Source organism: Amblyomma americanum, chromosome 1 (assembly GCF_052857255.1).
Source record: "Amblyomma americanum isolate KBUSLIRL-KWMA chromosome 1, ASM5285725v1, whole genome shotgun sequence".
NCBI classification, from domain to species: Eukaryota; Metazoa; Arthropoda; class Arachnida; order Ixodida; family Ixodidae; genus Amblyomma; species Amblyomma americanum.
In genome coordinates this window covers 271511387-271530062 of record NC_135497.1, presented here as the reverse complement: position 1 = coordinate 271530062, position 18676 = coordinate 271511387, and the positions used below count along the sequence as shown (strand labels likewise).

The window sequence follows — 18676 nt, the reverse complement described above, 5'->3', positions numbered from 1 at the left end:
AGAGTGCCAAACGACAAATGTGTGCCCTAGACAGAGTCGCCTGCAGTGGTGGCTTGCTCCGCGCGCTTCTGCGCACCCGGCTGCACCACTATGCTTAGAAAGCCGGTGAATGCTTGACCATGGAGAGGAGCATAGCAGTTTAAACCTCCTTTACACTGAAGTGTTTTGAAGGAAGCAGGACCTTCAGGCCCCTAAGTGATTTGGCAAGCTCAAGTCTGGGAGAAAAAAATGCCTAACCCCTCTCACACCCCCCAGCTAACACTTCAACATTTATACTAAACACTCGTAACCGACCTGGGAGTTTTTTTAACTTTGCGTAAAAGAACGTGCACCTGATCTTCAGGGCCAGTGTTCAGCATGTTCACTTTCTCTCGCCGCGATTGGTAGGTGCCAGCTATCACAAAATACTAGTCATATTGCGCTGTGATGTAGCAAACACCTTTCGAAGTGAACGATGCTAAACACCGGCAACACAAATGCATCTTAATGCGTGCTTTCATCGATGATGGATGGATGGGCGGATGCATTGATGGACGGGCGGACGCATGTTGTTAAATTTCAGCTTCCCCCAAAAGATATGTTGAAATTTTTTCCCTGTGTAATGGACTCTTCTCCCCAATTGATGTTAGCTTTTTTTTGAAAAAAAAATGTGGGTTTGTTTCTCAAGTATACACAGTATATGCCGATAATTCTGTTGCCGTTCTCCCAGGCATTGCGTCAGATGGCACAGTTAAGCATATCGGAACATGCGAAAAGAGAATCAGGTGCCGCGATGAAGACGAGGAAATGTTGATTGCTGGCCATTTGATTTGGGATGACACTCTAACCTGCCCGGGTACATCTGTAATGGTGCAAAGAGATTGCCTGCAAACTTCCTATGTTAACCAGAAGCCACATGAACTGGAGGTCACTTATAACTATCTGCATTATAAATAGTTGCTCAATTTTTCAGTTCAAACAAAAAAAAAACATAAAAGTACACCGAATTCAGTTTTTCAAATTTGGTTTTAACCGAAAAAGGTCCGTATCGGTACTCCACCTCTAGATCACTATTGAATACCAGTTACACTTGTTCACAAGCGAAAGTGACTCTGTGAGACAGTCAGATCATTGGGTTGAGTAGCATAGTTGTGTGTTTTAAACCATTGCTCCGCATGCTGAGACAAACCTCTGCAAAGCAGAAGGCCCCACCTCCTCATCAAGCGTCATCCACAGCGTGTTTGCTCGCTATCATCATCCGCTTAGTTCTGTTACTTGTTTAAGTGCTAGGTTTTTTAATTTCATTTAATGACACTGATGCAAATTTATGCTTATGTGTCAGGAAAAAGTGTCACATCCTACTTGTTGCGAAGGTCAAGTGGCAGCTCCTTTATTGTCATCATACAAAACGTGATGCGCCGCCCTATTTCTCAACCCAGTGCACAACGAGAATATGACAGCCTAGAACTTAACTTCTGCTCACGTCTTTGTGTGGTGGTTCAAGCATTTAATATCTACATTTTTACATTTTGTAGTGGCGATAATGTTTGCTTCTACGAGCACAGTGCTAAATACGATCATTTGTGCAATAATTGCTGGCAAAGCGAATGCTAAGGCTAACAAAATGACAAGATATACGTGACTTTTCATTGTACAGGGATACTGCATTATCTTATCAGGAAAAAAAAAAATTTCATTTACAGAAATACGGTATACACTCTACTAAGGACCACACTATTTTTTTCTCGATTTCGGTGGGGTGTGGTACTTACACAAAAGGAGTATTTTTCAGTTCAGTTTTGCAACCATATTCCAGGGAAACTAGTTTATTGTACAGTTAAACCCGCATATATCGAACTCGCAAAAAAACCAGGATTAGTTCGATATATCATGTAATTCGATATAGAACGTTTAAAGAAATTGACAATGTACAAAACGCACCTCATTAAGAAGTGTTCTTTACAGTGGACTCTCGTTTAACGGAACCTCAAAGGACCGGGAAAATATGTTAAGTTTATCAGGAGTTTCGTTTAACGAGAGAAGCTTCAAGATTTCGCAATCCGTTCCGCGCTGCTTGGTCCCGACGAGGCAGGTGTGCACGCAGTTGGCAGCCTCCGCGGAAGCGGATCTCAAATGCAAAATCTAAATAATAAAGAGAACGGTACACTGTGGGCACAAACTTTATTGCACCAAAGCAGTAAGCAGTGAACTTTTCTTTTTTAAAGCACTACTGAATTTTAAAAAGAAATGTCAATAGTCCTCTTATTCCGTGGAAATCAGTGGGAGCTGCAATTTATTGGCTTGTGGAACAGGACTTTATGTTTACTTGTTTTAGCTCTCGCAACCGTTTTCTTTGGATGGCGCCACCCATACTAGACAGGCTGCTCACTTCTGCAGAATTTTGGGGAGCCGTCTTGCTCGCCAGTCCCCGCATGCTGTCGTGTCTACAGTGGCAGCCTCCCCTGAAATGGTACGACACACTATGTTATTCCGATCTTTAAATCTTGTCAACTACCCTTCGCTACACGAGAAACCTTCGATGCCGAGCTGCAGAACAAATTCTTCTGCTTGCGCGTGAGTGAGTGGCCCGCTGATCGGAATGTTTTCTCTGCGGGCTCTCTGCAGCCAAACCACCAGGCACTTCACCAGATCTTCGTCGTTGGCCACCCGCAGTCGTTTTGAGGGCCAAAGCGTGACGTCCCGAAAGCCTGCCGCAGCTTATCCTTGTCCTGAAGGACATGTAGGTCACCGGAAGAGAGAGTGCATTCTTTAGGCACCGCGGCCATTTGCTCTTGCCAATCACAGTGGTCGAAGCTTGCTCGATCCATCGATGTTGATGGCGAGCAACGCCGATATTCGAGCTTTGTTAACTTTCCCACCGGGGGACTTATCATCACGACACGCCAGCGTTTTGTTGGGCAGCATTTGCCAGAACAAGGCTGTCTCATCGGCTTTAAATATATCGCGGGGATGATGTCGCTCCAATTTCCGTCAATCCATTTCTGCACGCTGCTGATGTCCATCGCGTGGCTTTCACCGGTGACTGCCCGGCTGACAATGCTGTGGCGCTCTTTGAAGCGCTGCAACCAACCTGAACCGCCTTTGAAGTCGGGTCCGTTCAGCATGAAAGCGAGATCCTTCGCTTTCTGCTCAATTGGGGGGCCAGAAAGAGGGATGTTCCATGACCTGACATCAAGGAACCACTTGTACACTGCCACCTCCACGTCTTCATATGCAGCCGTACGTATGCGGCAGACGCCGGTAGCACCAGGCCTCTTGTCCGCCTTAGCCCTACTGTCGGCCTTATTTTTCAAGCCTGTACTCAGCGTGCTTCTTGGGATGCTGTACGCTGCGGCGACATTCGACTTCTTTTCTCCACGTTCAACTCTTTTGATGATCTCTATCTTTGCGGATATTGTCAAGTTCTGCCGTTTCACGGCAGCCATTTCGTTAAACAGAGCGGACGAGCACTACGTTCCGAGGATGCGACTTGCAACTGAACTGTGTGCAGGCGCACGTCCCACGTGGCTGTGACAGAGCGAGAGATGGGTCGAACCGCTTTTTCTAGGGGGTGGCTGTCTGAGGGAGGGAGAGCCATGCCACACACACGCAGTTGGCCTAAACGACTTTGGGAGAGGGGTGTCGGCAGCTGGCCCGGCTGCCGTGCGGAAAAGCCAACTTCTGGGGAAATTTTGCGGTGTTGAAGTTCGATATATCGCATGCGGCTGCTATTTTTGTTCGATTTAACCGTACTTTTTCCTATATGTTCTCATTGTAACATTACGGTGTTCAGAAATTGTTCGATATACAGGGTAATTCGATATAAACGAGTTCGATATAGTCGGGTTCGACTGTACCAGACAATCTGACATGATATTTATTTTTTATTTGCTATGCCTGGTGCCTGTTCGGGGTTTGCCTTTAAGGTTCCCCATCATTACAGCTGTCGCCACTGCTTGGACCAGACTCCTCCCACCTTCATAAATGAAGTTATCTTTGATTTCCTCCATTGCAGACGAAATTCCTTTAAGTTTAATACCTTTAATGACACTGTCTGGTGATACAGCATGCTACAAATTGAAAATCCACTAGTAGATATGCTGAAGGGATGCCCTTATCCGTCTTGTCGGCATCACTTTGTGGCCGGCTGTTGCCTTCCATTCTGAGTACAGGCACCTGAATTGGGCTTTAAATAGCACACAGCTGCACACCAGTGCATGCTGGAAGGTGATGATATTGGTAGCAGCAGGCAATGTGCCATGCAGGGAAATTTATACTCTTGACATGCAGTTGCTCTTTGCGGATTTTTTTTTTTCATTATATTGGCTCCCAAGTTGGAGGGAGTGACCAAGAGATGATCACGGCTATTATGCAAGTGCATACTGTAGTATTCATCCAAAAATGTTAAAATTGTGTTGTGAAATAAACATAGGGAAAAAAAGTCCAACTCTTAGTTACAAAGCTGTGCATAACTATTTTGTGCTTTGCTTTTATTGAACGGTATACTGGCGATGAGAGTATGTGTCAACTGTTTGAAAAAAAAAAAAGTGCACTCTGAGAAACTGCAGAGGATGCAGGCGCACTTAAAGTGCTTAAAGAAAGGAACAAAACACCCCTTGTTATGTGGCCTTTGCAGTTCATAGAACGATATTTGTATGCATATGATAAGGAAGAATTCTGCATGTCTGCAGAGGAATAGCATCTGTGCTTCTTCAATCTTTTCTGCAAGGTATGAAATGATGTCCTCCTGTATGAACTGCTGAACAGTACTGCTCATTGAGTTTATGAGCACATAAAGATACGACGCAGGTTTGTAAGGGAAAATCGTTGCCTGTTTGGACCAGGCCGCATTTCGGTGGGGCGAGGTGCAACAGCACCCATGTACAGAGATTTTAGGGCACATTGAATATCCCTGTCCAATCATAACTAAGCCGGAGCCCTTCACCGGTGGAGTATCTCACTGGTGGAGTATCTCATAGCCCATATGCCCAGCATTTGTCACCTACTAGGCATATCGTTGTCGCTGAAATGTATACAGCAAAAAATCTTTTCCTCTTTCACATTGCTAACGATCCAGAGCTTTGTTAGTCATTTTGTCTGCAAACGCTACACATTTTGAAGTTATTTCATCACTGACAGCTCGATTTATGCGCTCTGGCATGCTACACATTCGTTTACTGCAACGGTCATCAGCCATTGTATGAAATCAAGCACGAAAACATTAACAGTGGTCATCCTGCAAGTGGGAGCAGGCAAACAGTCCACTCACTGTCTGCTGTTGCCTGTAACCATCACCACGGCCGGTCTCGAGGGGAGCACGCATTCTTTCGTATGGCCTCTGCACTGAGCGCGCGGACATTGGGGGCTTGTCTATGCGAGTCGCGCTCTCCGCCACCGTTAGGGGCACGGTGACCCTACCATTCTCAGGCCGCTCGCGCCTGTGGCGGCTGGTGGCGCGCGCCTGGTTTAGCACTTCCGAGCGCTGAATAACGACAATCGGCGCCTCGGGGAAAGAAAAAAAAGAACACAAGCAGAGGAACAACACAGGCATGTACGTTATGGAGATAGAACTACAGAGGATAATTGTTCATATAGTGCAGGCTGTTAAAAAATACCGATAAGTCACCCTCCCATTTCAGGAGTCAAAAGGAGTATAGGGCAGGTATTGCGGAGATCAATGCACGATTTATACTGTGATCAATTTTGTTCCTGTGGTAATCACGTGTCGCACAGTAGTGGCTAACCACAGGTGGTGGTTCTAGCCACAGTAAACAAGCTCTGGAAGTACACGCAAGAATATAGGTGGTTGTTCAATCAAATCGGTAGAAATCTTCAGCTCTTACTGAATCATATACGTATATCACGTTTCCAAAGCAGTATGTTGCGTCGATACCTTCAAATATTACCGACAGATGCCTAAGCAAAACACTAATTTCGCTACATAACGTATATGGCGCAGCAGATCGGCCTGTAAATAATTTCTGAAAGCGGGCGATTTCCATGGGCTGATGATGTCAGGTCAGTGATGTCACATTCAATCACATTCAAGTTTCAGAAAATAAACCGAGTACAGTGTAGATATTGCAGGGATAAATTGGTTAAACCAACGATTCGCACTCTGGTAAATCTATTTCGCACGGTAATCACTTGTGCATTCTCAATGAAAAGGTACTGCAGATGATGGTTCATGGCAGAGTGGATGTAAGCACGCGATAATTGGTGGATAGACACTCATCATGGCGAAATTCTAGGTTCCTCTCTAGCTGAATCGCATGTACGACCTTTCTCAAAACGTATACGGTGTCGGAAGCTATTAACAATGAATGCAGTAGAAAGCAATGAATTCAAGTTGCATATGTGGTGTATGTGAGACTGGCTCGTAAAATGTACGTAGGTGTATGCTATAAACCACCAAGGATTTTATTGAACTTGAATTTTCTTTGTCCTCCTCGTAAATTCAGTTTGCAGTCCATTTTGAGGTTATTCAGTTAAATCGGCGATTACCTAAACGCGATACTGATTGTTAACATCTTTTTTCAAAATGCTGATGAGGCTTATACAACAGCAGTCTATATTTCTGTACTTTCTCAAAATTTGTTAAACAGCGCCTTCAATATTTCCATAAATTAGTACCTTACCGTTTTTCAGTATTCAAAAATTTTGTTCGAGAATGTTGGACACGGATATTCGTGCATAATAACTAACATAATTTTATATTCAATGAAGAAAGGACGGGGGTGAGCTGTGAAACTGATTCCGGCTATGTGCGTTATTGTCTTTTTCTGTAACACAAATAGTTTATTGAGGTTTTTTGATGTTCCCAAAACCAGATGGCAGTTTAATTAGTAATTTAAGTTGGAATTAAGTAGGAGTGCATTCCTAGGAGTTAAGTAAAGTGAAATAAATGGTTAGTTTTATACTAAGGTTGCTCAAATGTAGGCTTATAACACTTGGGAAACCGTATTTGTTTCATCTCAAAGTCTCTTAGCCATATAGCGGTATGGTAACAAAGCTAATTTTCTTGTTTGAGTCGTGTTCATGGTTGCATCTCACTCTGCCAGCTAGCTTCAATTAGTAGTCGAATGGGCAGTGTACACCTTTTGTGAATAGTGATCGTGGTCTGTTGCGACCATAAAAAGGATTATAGTTGAGATATGCGGCAGAATATTACTATACTGTACAAATTCACATCACCGTTGGTCATAAACAATATGCAACTCAAATACATAAATGCGCAAGGCTTGTGCAGGCCTGCGGATTGAGTATATACTAGCCTGAATAGATTCAAAATAGCTTGTAGCTCTTCAAAAGCGCGATCAGCAAGCGAAAGCGCCCACGCGCCGCAGCATTTCACATGCGAGCGGCCAGTCCGCCGGCTGAGGAGCAGTAGGGTCGCAGCGCCACGATCGCGCAGCGAAGGCAGACAGGAAACAACCCCAGCACGCAGGCCGTACAAAGCGCGCGCCGCCGCCGCTACTTGAGCCCGGCCGTGCCACCACTGGAGTGTTTCTTTCCGCGGCCACCAGGGGGCACCGGGGCCTATGTTGCTTTGCAAGTACTGGTGTGAGAGTGTGTGGACCAAAGCTGAAGACGGGTAAGGTGCATCCACTGTCTGAAGGCGCGTTCACACTTGGACATTCAGCTGCGAGAGCGAGCGGAATCCGCGGCCGCCGAAATGCTGCCTCGTTCACACTTCCCTGTCACCGCTTCGCCACTCATCGTCTGTGTGTCGTCTGCTCATGGCGTGCACGGATATGGCAAGCAGTTGATCGATGCTGTCTACGTAAAAAAACCATATGCACGCTTACGTACGCTAATGCAGGTATTTTGCCGGACGTTACGCCATTTCTAACATTCTCGCATTTAAAACGATAAGATTAGCCTAGTAGCGCCATCTGGTGGTTATGAGGGGAACCATTGTCAACAAACCGACGCCCCTCTTAAGCCTAAATGGGGAAGGATCGTGACCCAAAATAAAAAAATTAAGCAAATTTATCACTCACGTTTTCTTATGGGCGAGATGAGACGAAGCGAAAGACCGCTGGCTCTTTAATGGCCATTGAACACACTGAAAAAGGCAGCAACAGCGACGAATTCAGTCCGAAGCGAGGCGTCCTGCATCGAAGGGCTCCGCCATGTTTGTCACCGTGGGAATCCAACTTCGTACTCGGCTTTCTATTGGCTGGCGAGGTTCGGCGGATTTTTTTCCGGCGGCAGAATTCGGTCCTGGACCGATTGGGCTTTCCGCGGGGTATTGCGGCGGAATCTCTGCTGCGGCAGCGGATTCCATTCGCTCTCGCTACCGAATGTTCAAGTGTGAACGCGCCATGACAGGGGCCTTCTTCTGCCATCATGTTCCTGCAGTGTTCTCTTGTTTGGCATTTGGAAATACACCAACAGCCCTTGTTAAAATCTTGCTAAGTTTGTACTGCCGCTGTTCTTGTCATGCAGAGGACTGTAGCAGCATTCTGCCTTAGTTCTTTAATATTATCATCCTGTTGGGACTGCCACCAAGTCTGCTTGACATGGCCGCCTATGTGTAACAGTGAACTGTGCGTTTTCGCATTATGCTGACTTGTGATGGCCGGTCTACTGCAGTGGCCCTGATTTTATGTGTTTTTGTTTTCACATGCAGACTGGCACGCTAGCACTTGAGACTCTACTAAGCTTAACATCTAGACGAGCTGGAGAGTGGTTTAAGGAAGAGCTACGATTGCAAGGTGGACTGACACACATTGTAAATACAGGTGAGGTATCCAAGATATGCTTCTCTACTTTGTGGTAGGGCTGTTTGCTTATTGCATCTGGATTTTACGTGCTAACTACGCAAAGTAATTATGGTGCTCCCTACCCAGAAGAGTGTGAATACATGTCACTATGTATTGTGACGTAATATCTCCATTTAAAATTGCTTCTATTAAATACTTTTTTGATTGCAAGGTAGGCAAAGTGTGCATTTAAGCAGTCTGAAGAAACACAAAAGTGCTAAGGCTGAGTGTTGCCCACACCTGACAGATGTGTTTCCTCTGTGGTGGTCACCTGCTGTCTAATATAAATGTATAAGTGATGGTGCAGGGGAGATGAATGAAGAAGTGAGCTGCAGTTATGCACTTTCTTCATCAGTTTTTCAAAAGTAAGCTTTCATGGAACATCTTAATCGAGTTGTGATAATCTTGAAATCGCTTCTTGTTCATTATCACTATCACAGCAGAGCCACCACGGTGGCTCAGTGGTTATGTTGCTCGGCTGCTGACCCGTAAGATGCTGGTTCGATCCCGGCCGCAGCGGTCGCATTTCAATGGACATGAAGTGCTAGAGGCCCGTGTACTGTACGATGTGAGTGCACATTAAAGAACTCCAGGTGGTCTAAATTATCTGGAGCCCTCCACTGCGGTGTCCCTCATAGCTGAGTCACTTTGAGACGTTAACCTCCATACACCGATACCCCAAAACACTTAGCAGGACCTGAAAATGTTGGGGTGATAGATGCTTAGTTAACTGCTCTGTTGAAGGTGCCAAGAAGGATACATCTCAGTGAAAACAGAAGGGAAAGGATGCTGTACAGCATGCATGTTTGTTTGGAGCTGCATATCGCAATGCATTGTACTGCTGTAAAGTTCATTTAGCAATCCATCAGTTTCAATGTAACGTGAGTCATTTGGAGTACCTCTGCAGTTAAACCCGAGTGTAATGAACCCCCATGTTGTGAATTCCTTGATGCTACGAAGTTTATCGTTTTCCTTCATACAACAAAGGTGTTGCAGTGGTTGACCTTGATATGAACTGACTATGTCGGCTGTCTGTTAGTTAGTATGTACTCTATTAATTGAAATTTGGCCAGACTATGAAAAAGATTCCTGACGATACAACATAAACCGTCTTGCGAGCAACGTGTGATCACAACGAACTAACAGAGCTAACACAAGCGCTGTGCTCCAGCATGGTTAGCGCTTATCCATAGCAAATGCAACAGTCTCCACAGATTTTGCTTTTGTAGCATTGCACCAAGTGGCACTACAACAGTTCATGTTTAAAAGCAGCGCAAAACAGCAAGACGTAGCAAAAAGGCAACGGACAAGCAGTGTGCACTCATCGGCGCTGCACAGTTGCTCATGTAATTCAGGTGGCGATAGCAGGCTCGTGGTGGGAGTGGGAATGCTATAGAGGGCTGTCAACACAAGGTGAATACAAGAGTCCGTTTGCTAGGGCAACAGTGGGCAGACCAAGCTAGGGAACAAGTGGGAAAAGTGGGGAGGGGTGCTTCCGACTTCACCACTCTGCCCGCCCCACATATAGCAGTGGCATGCAAGCCATGGCAGAGATAGTACCGTAGTCGCATAGTCAGTGCAATTGCGGCATGTTTTCATGTGTTTACTATTTAGAGTAACAGGGGTTTGCTCTGCACATTTGCTATGCGATTTCATCTGCATTTATTCTTCATTTTGGCTGTTATTCTGCATAGTCCTTTCAAGTCTACACACAAAAAGCAGCTGATGAAAACTGTCTGTGTCGTAGTAAATTTATTTCGTGAAAGCCAGGACGGTGATCATCTGAAGCGCTTGGGAGGTGTACTCCTACACCGAGAGCACATATGCAAGAACATGGCAGTGTTCTTCGGAGGAAAAATAGCACATCTGCAACAAAATACAGTAAAAGCTCGTCAATTCAAACTCGATTCATTCGAACTGGCGCCTGAGCCCCACACAGCCCTGTGTATTTCAATGGGGGAAAACTCCTGATAAGTCGAACAAGTCGGCATCCGCTACAGTTAATTCTAAATAGGAGCCACTGGCTGACACCACTCCTCGTAGCTAGAACTTGACCCATAGCAAGTAAAACACGCTCCACATTTATCATAGATGTAAAACAATGGAAAAGCAAAAAAAGCCGAGTGCACGAGGCTCACGGAGCCCGCATTCCGGTGCATGCCATAGTATGTTTTCGCTGCTAGAGCACTCGCTCGCGCCGCTGATGCTTCGGCGCAAGCCGTTCCAGGTTTTCGTTGTGCCGCGGTCGCTGGGTCGCGATCACGTGGCGTAAACAACCTAGTATGATGGTTCGGGTGATGACGGCTTTTGTTGGTGCCGCAAGCCACGTGGACAGCAGCGTGGAGACGTAGGAGCCCTTGAGTGACGCCGCTATAATTGAGGCTGCATGCTCCCAGCAGACGTTGCAGGGCTCGCATGCGGTGAGAACAGCCGACAGTGATGAGTCCGACGGCAGCGACGAGACTGTGCCACTGCCAAGTGCATGTGAAGTAGCGTCGGCGCTCGATGTTGCAGCACGCCACTTCTCTGTCAGTGAGAACTCTGACGTGCAGGAGCTTTGGGCAAGCTGCAGATGTTGCTGATGGAGTCTCGGCAGAAGACACGCAAGCAAATGAACTTCGCCGATTGCTTTTAATTTTGACAACCCTTTCCCGTAAATAAACATGTTTTGGAGCATAAATAGCGTCCTATATTCCAGCACTAAAGCTAGCTGCTCACGCGAATGCATTCCAGTACTTGTTTCTGGCGCATAACTGGCCGATCAGTTTATTTCATTTGCCACTAGGGCCGGATGAACTTAATTCTCAGAATATGCCTGCCACAAACATGTAATAGCGCCTCGCTTGCGATAACGAGTCTAGATGTGACTGCTTTATGTTCTGCCCGTGCGGCGGGGTGCTATAACCGCTCATTCTAGCGCCCATTTGATAATTCGAACAATTTTCCGGTCCCCTTCCAGTTTGAATTGGTGAGCTTTTACTGTACCTTGCGATTCCAATTTTCTCATTTTCGATACTTAATGACTGGTGTTTTACCTGTCTATTCTAATTTGAGTTGTCAAAGTTTGTCTCCTGCTCAAGATACCACAACTACAAAAGCCAACGTCAATTGATTACTTATCTCAGTCAGCTGAGCATTTCTCGTCTTGTATCCTACTTTAACTGCACTTATTACAAAGCTCGTTTGCTTTTTCTTTCAGTAAGTGATTGTCTCACCTATTTTGGAAAAGGGGTCACAGTCCTGAAGAATCCAACAGACTTCCAGCTGGAGAAGCTGAAGAAGATTGACAGATGCTGCCGTGTACTAGAAAACGTATGTGTTGTCTGGAGTAGCAGCAAGTTAGAAAGTGCTGAAAATATTTGCACTGTGGTGTCTTGCTGATGTGTAGTGCATGCTTATGGCTGTCGCTGACATGCTGTCTTAAAGAGCTGTACATTTTTGTACTTATTTCTGGCAGTAGTTAAACCCTGTTAATTGTAGTCTGAAAGGCATTTTTGCTCAAATTTATGAGCTGGGGCAAAAATGAGGACTGGCTTGTGAAAGTTTTCGTAATTAGTAGGGGAGGTATTACACTGTAGCAGCAGATGCTACTACGACAAAAATGTCTATTGCAACAGAGTATTTTCGATTTATTGTAGTGTTCCATAGACTCTAATGTATCTAAATTCTCTCTCTAATTAACTATTTTTTGAATGTTCATTTACTAATGTTTCTAGAACATGGATGCTTGTAAAAATGCCTTATGCTTATTGTCCTCAACCCTCCCAAATGGTCATAAAAGCTGTGAAAACCTGCAAAACTCAATTTTTTTTGTTGTCAGTTCTAATGCAGTTTTATTTAAAAGCTTTCAGATGGGAATTAAGTAAAATTAGAGGCCTAGCCATGGTCTAGCTGAGCCATGAACAGTTAGTTAGGTTTGTCTATGCCATGGTGGTACACTCCTGGACAACTTTCTGTGGCTCTGCAGCCGAGGCTAGGCAGCAATAAGGAAGGAGATGAACCTTTGTCCTGGTGCCATGGGGAGTGTCCATTGTTTGGGCTGGAAGTGCAGAGGAGTGAAGGGGGGAAGTTGGAGAGATGGTGTGGCATTGCTGGGGTGGTGGTAGCCCACCCCCCTTACTTAGCATGGGGACAAAGGGTATCTCCTTCCTTTTCCTGCCTAGCCATGGCTGCAGAGCCAGAGATAGGTGTCAGAGGTTTTTAATGACTCTTCTGCATTATGACACGGTAGCACAGGTTGACACCAGTGACTGCACCAGTGGTTACGGATGGATGTGTTTGATACAATTGGCCATTATCTTGGTGTTTACAAAGACGTCACGATGTCTGAATGCCAACTGTGAGCACTGCTTGTGGGACAGGCAGGGCTAGTTGAATACCGATAATAGAACATTGCCAAACCCATTTTCTCACGGTTGACTGATCATTTCAGTCTTTTTTTTTTTGTGTTCCTCATCAGTTTTGGGGGAAGCTGGTCTTAGAAAAAAAATTTTATTAATGAAGGCACAATAATGAAATCTTCAAGGAACATATTTTTGCGGGCTGATTCTAAATATGTGATTTAGTTTTATGTAAAACAAGTCTTTGTGCACTTATATAATAATGTTATGTGACTTTTTGCCAAGAGCTTTCAATAAATTTTGCTGCAGAAAATTTGGTATACTCGCGGACAGCTTTTTGTGGCTATGCAGCCAAGGCTAGGCAGGAAAGGGAAGCAGACGCACCTTTGCCCACGAACTGTGGGGTTGTCATTTATTTGGGCCAGGGGTGTAGCAAGACGAAGGGGGAGATGGTGCAGGCTCACCAAGGCTGAGATAAGCCACTCCCCATGACAATGGAACAAAACCCGTCCCTAGCTCCTTTCATGTCTAGCCTTGGCTATATAGCCACAAAAAGCTGTCCACGAGTGTATAACACATCCCATTGGCTTGTCAAGGTATGCGATAAGGGCAAAATTATTATCCTGCCTTTCATAGAAGTTGAATTACAGGGTTTTGAATTTGCGACTTCACACACGGGAAGAGAAATTTGTATTCGTGATGATTTCAAAATCCTATAACTCACCTTCTACAACAGGCAGGATGATAATTTTACCCTTATTGCATAGCTTGATGTCAAGAGAAACCGATGGCATGCAATCTCATTCCCTACAGCAGAATTTCTTTCAAACTCTCAGCAAAAAGTTACATAACATATTGTATAAGTGCACAAGGACTTACTGGACATAAAATTAAATTACATACTTGGAATCAGCATGCAAAAATACATGTTTCCTGAAGATTTCGTAACTGTGACTATTATAAAAATTTATTTCTAAGACCCTCTTCCCCACTTATATACAGCATGCCACCTTGCACAATGCTTCTTTTTGGTTCTTTGCCTTATCATCATCTCTTGTTCTAAATGCAAAGAAAGTTCCAAATAAAACTTAAAACACATAGTAAATGCAAGCAGGATGGGTGCTTTATCAAGTTGTGCTTTGTGCTAGCAAGGGGGCACTCACTGCCTCTCGGAGGTGCTGTAGTGCTGGAGGCCTGCCATATTTACTCGTGTAATTTGTGCCCTTTTTTTTTCTTAAAATTAAGGCCTCAAAAAAAGGGGGTGCACAAATTACGCGAAAATTTTGCGAACACATCCCAAAAACTCTAGCAAAGGGTATAATGCGTAATATACCATAAAAACCACCGTATAATACGAGGTTTTTTTTTCCAAATTTTAGTATGTCAAATTTCCACCTCGTATTATTATGCGGATCCAGAAAATTTTTGGTCAAAATCCACGCGAGACCAGCAGGTTTTGCGAGGCCCGCTCGTCTTGCCGCTTTGCTTGACTTACCCGAGAGCGGCACAGAGAAGTCGGGTGTTACGCTCGCGCGCTCCCATATGAGTGTTTTGTGCATGCGCATAAGCGCGCACCGCTTGCTCGCTGAGCCGGTGCACAAACCCACTCTGCTAAAAGTCTCTATTATCGAGTGCCATCACCATGACACTTCTAGCTAGAGGAGGCACTATCTAGCGGTGGTGTAGGTCAGTAGTATCGATATCGACGGTAGTTCACTGCGCTGACCTGACATTGTGACGCCACGACGATCGCACCTACCTCGTGCGACATCCAGACCGCGAAAGCAGCACTCGGCTGCTTGTGAAAAGAAAGTAATCGTAGCCGCCGAAAGCATCGGCACCGCGTCAAGCGCTGCTACATTGTCTGTGTGAGGTAAAGAGAGCCTGCAGTTACTGCTGCTGGACACGGGCCTCTCCAACCACGCTGTGCATTAGGGTCGCGGACGCTTGGGCCAGCATTCCCGAGGAGCTCGCCAGTTGTTATTTCTGAAAATGCGGGATATCTAACGTTCTCAGCTGTACCGATACACTCGGCAGTGACGATCACTGAAGCTCCGACGGACATTTCCGAAGCATGCACTCGAGCTTGTATGCCGGAACCGGTATGCACATACTCTCAGCGCAGGACGTGAGTGGGCGTGAGCACGGTGCCTCTGTAGCTGCCACTCGCGCTACACGTGCCGGCGTACGCAAATAATTAGAGGGCATTCGGCTTCCGTGACTTTCAGAAATTCTTCGAGCTGACTGCCCTTCCTTACTCACATTATACACGGATGAAAACATTTTTTCCTGTTTTTGCTGTCCCCAAATTACACCTTGTATTATATGCAGATCCAAACTATAAGTGGGTTTTTGCGGTATGCTGTGTATTGCCGCTTACACGTCGACACCCAAACTCACCCCTCTCTAAAAAAGAAAAACGTTACATAAGATGCATACTCTCTTCTGCTCCTTCCACTTTGCCCACGTTATGTAGTTCCCTCCGTGATTGCATGACTGCACATGCTCAGCTCAAAGCAAAAAATGCACAACGGTGCAATTTTGAAGCCAGCAGCCAGAAGCAAACGGCGATAAAAGGCATTGAAATGCTGCCTTCATGTGCGGCCCATCTGACTAGCGGCAAAGTGAACAGCAAATGGATCGGTAGTTTCGGATACCGGCGTTTGTCGTCCCGGAAAGTGACCACTGGCGCAAGCAAGCTGGGTGAACACCACACAATTCTTCTCCTTGCCACTCACACTTTTAGCAGGCGGACACATTTTAGCAGGCGCACATGGCAACACAGCTGTGCCCATCTTCCCAAGCCTGCCTTGTGCGTACCTATGTGCATGCTGTTGGTCTGGCGCAGCAGGGAGCGTAAAGTATGCGAGAAAGTTTTTTTTAATAAATGCAGGTAATAAATTAGGGGTGCGCAACATATGCACATAATATGGTGTATACCGCCAAGGGCTAATGTATTGTCTTCCTGCTGCGTTGGATGAGCAACAGCCATTCTGTGTGCTTCATTTATACAGCCATCCACTATGTGATGTGCTATGCAAAAAGAAAATAAGTGTGTGTCACTAATTGGCCTGGTGTTTTTGGTAGCATCTAGCTGCATTAAGAAAGGGGAGCTTTTTCTCTAACAAACGTCTCCATTTCTAGTTTCTTAATCTTTGGTGAAAGACTGTTGCTGAAAAGTTTCATCCGAAGTGAGGCTGTGTCCAAAGACTGAGGTTTCATGGTGTTGAGCACATAGATGCTGATTTAAAACTGCATTGGCTTGTACCTCTTGGGGACAAGGTTTTACTTGTAATGGTTGATATAAGTGCAGAAAATGAGCAAACCAAAAGTTACATAAGGTAGCTGTAATTGTACTGCCAGAAGTGGAAAATTAAATGCTGATTGAAATGAATAATTCTGGATAAAATTTTTAATGGGGCTTTCATATTATGCTTAACATGAATGCAGCAGTAGCGTATTGCATTTCCTTGCGTATCTTTAGCTGCTTATGCCATCTAGCAGCCAGGGAACCGTGGCTATCGCAGTTGGCAGGCAAGTGCATCTCCCCATAATGCAAACTGGCTGTGCTTCGCTTGTTTCTGTGCACCATTGAAATTGACTTGTCCGTCTCAATCTACTGACACCCAGTGGATTTGTGCATTATCCCTGTTTACATTAGGACTACAAGCGAGAAAGTTAATACAATGCTCTGCGGTTGCATTCATGTAAACACAGCTATAGCATCGTAACACGATATGATTAAGAAATTTGCATATATTTCAGAAATATCACATCATCATCATGCAAAAATGTTCGAGAGAGAATTGACAGGGTACGTATGTTGTGACTCAGTCCTTTTTTGCTGTGTCTGGCCCAGGTTACATATATGAACACGGACAACCAGAGGTACCTGCTGGAATTCAAGGACTGCCTCGTGGTGGCATCTTATGTCAGGTGAGTCTGTTGTAATGTTTCGAGTGTTGGTAAACCTGTGTTGGTAAACCTGGTAAAATGTGTTTCAACTGTATTCTTTATAATTAGGATTATATAATAAACTGCACATCTGCAACCAAAAATTTTAACTTTAACCCAACGTTTCGAAGGCGACTCGGCTCCTATATCAGGGGTGATTGAGGGCAGTAGCTAGTGTCTTTTAAGCACGGAGGGGGGGAGGGGGGGGGGGGGGTTTAGGCTGTTAGTCACGTTGGCGCACTGCAGGGAGGTGGTGAATGGCGACTTTTTTTCGTTGAGTTGAAGAGCGAAGACCCTGGGCATATACTGGGGGCAGGTTTCCTTTTGTGCGGTTGATATTGTTCGGGGTGGTTCGGGGTAGTCAGTACAAAGAGGGGTATGCGAACTTCTTTTGTCGTATATAACTGCAACGCTGTTCGGACTCATGAAATAGATGGAAATCTGTTCCTGTGTCAATGTTTATTCTGCTTTTACTTTTTTTTACAACTACAAGTTTACAGTGTTGTACGGCGCCATGGTGATGGTGGTGTCTATATCAATTACAGGGCAGCCTTGGTGTTGTTGCTAGCACTTGAATGTGCTGTTCTTTTCCTCTGGCAATAGTGTTGTCCTGTGTCTTGTAGAACACATCTTTTATGTGGAACCTTCTCCCCATAACATTTTAGTGGAGGTGCGGAGTGAACCTATTGACAAGGAGCTAGATTTTTGCAACAGGTGTCTCCTTGGTTCCGTGATCTATCTTGATTCTACCATATTTACTCGCTTAATGAACCCTTTCACATAATGAACCCCCCCCCCCCCTTCTCATCGATAATTTACACTTTTTTTTTTAAGTGTTACCTCTTAGCGCGTTCCCAAGTTTCGCACCGTAGGCAGCCCAGATCTTGGCAGCGCGCCAAGATGCTGCACAGCGTCTTTTTATCTTTTGAAGAGAGCGCCAAGAAGCTGTGGGCCGTTGACAAGAAATCTGGCTGCACCAGTGTATGCTTGGAAAGTCGGCGAGCTGCTCGAAAACTCTTGAGCATTGCAGAGGAGCGGAGCATAGCAATTTAAATCAAAACGATATAAAACATCTGAACTGAAATGCTATTAAGGAAGCAGGACCTTCAGACCTCTAAGCTGTATGGCAATCTCAAGACTGGAAGAAAAGATGCCTAACCCCTCTCCCACCCCAGCTAATGCTTCAAAATTCGCATTAAACACTTAAACACTTATAACCATTCTGCGAGTTTTTTTTAACCTCGAATAAAAAACGCGCACCTGACGTTCAGGGCCGGTGTTCAGCATGTTCGCTTTATCTCACCACAATTGGCTGGCGCCATCGACTATCACAAAATTGTTGGATCGCACTGTGATACTGTAAACACCTTTCAATGCAAACGATCCCAAACAACGGCGGCACAAACGCATCTGACCGCATGCTTTTGTGGATGGATGGATGGTCAAAAGGATGGGCAGACGGTCGGAAAGCATCTGACTGCATGCTTTTGTTGATGGATGGATGGTCAAAAGGATGGGCAGACAGTCGGTCGGGCGTGTGATATGAAATTTCGACTGTCACAAAAAATTGGTTGAAACTTTTTTTTCCCACGTAATGAACACTCCACCGAAATTGGTGTCAACTTTTCTGGAAAA

At 45.1% G+C, this 18676-nt stretch overlaps 1 protein-coding gene across 2 annotated transcripts in view; it reads left to right on the top strand.

Annotated features, from left to right (window-relative positions):
• The window catches only part of wapl (cohesin release factor wings apart-like), a 112125-nt gene that overhangs the window by 43663 nt on the left and 49786 nt on the right, over positions 1 to 18676 (top strand). For both annotated transcript variants that reach the window (XM_077649212.1, XM_077649213.1), the window contains 3 exons: positions 8615 to 8726; positions 11947 to 12059; positions 16947 to 17023. In XM_077649212.1, coding sequence (XP_077505338.1) covers positions 8615 to 8726; positions 11947 to 12059; positions 16947 to 17023 — 302 coding nt within the window. The remainder of the gene's footprint in view (positions 1 to 8614; positions 8727 to 11946; positions 12060 to 16946; positions 17024 to 18676) is intronic.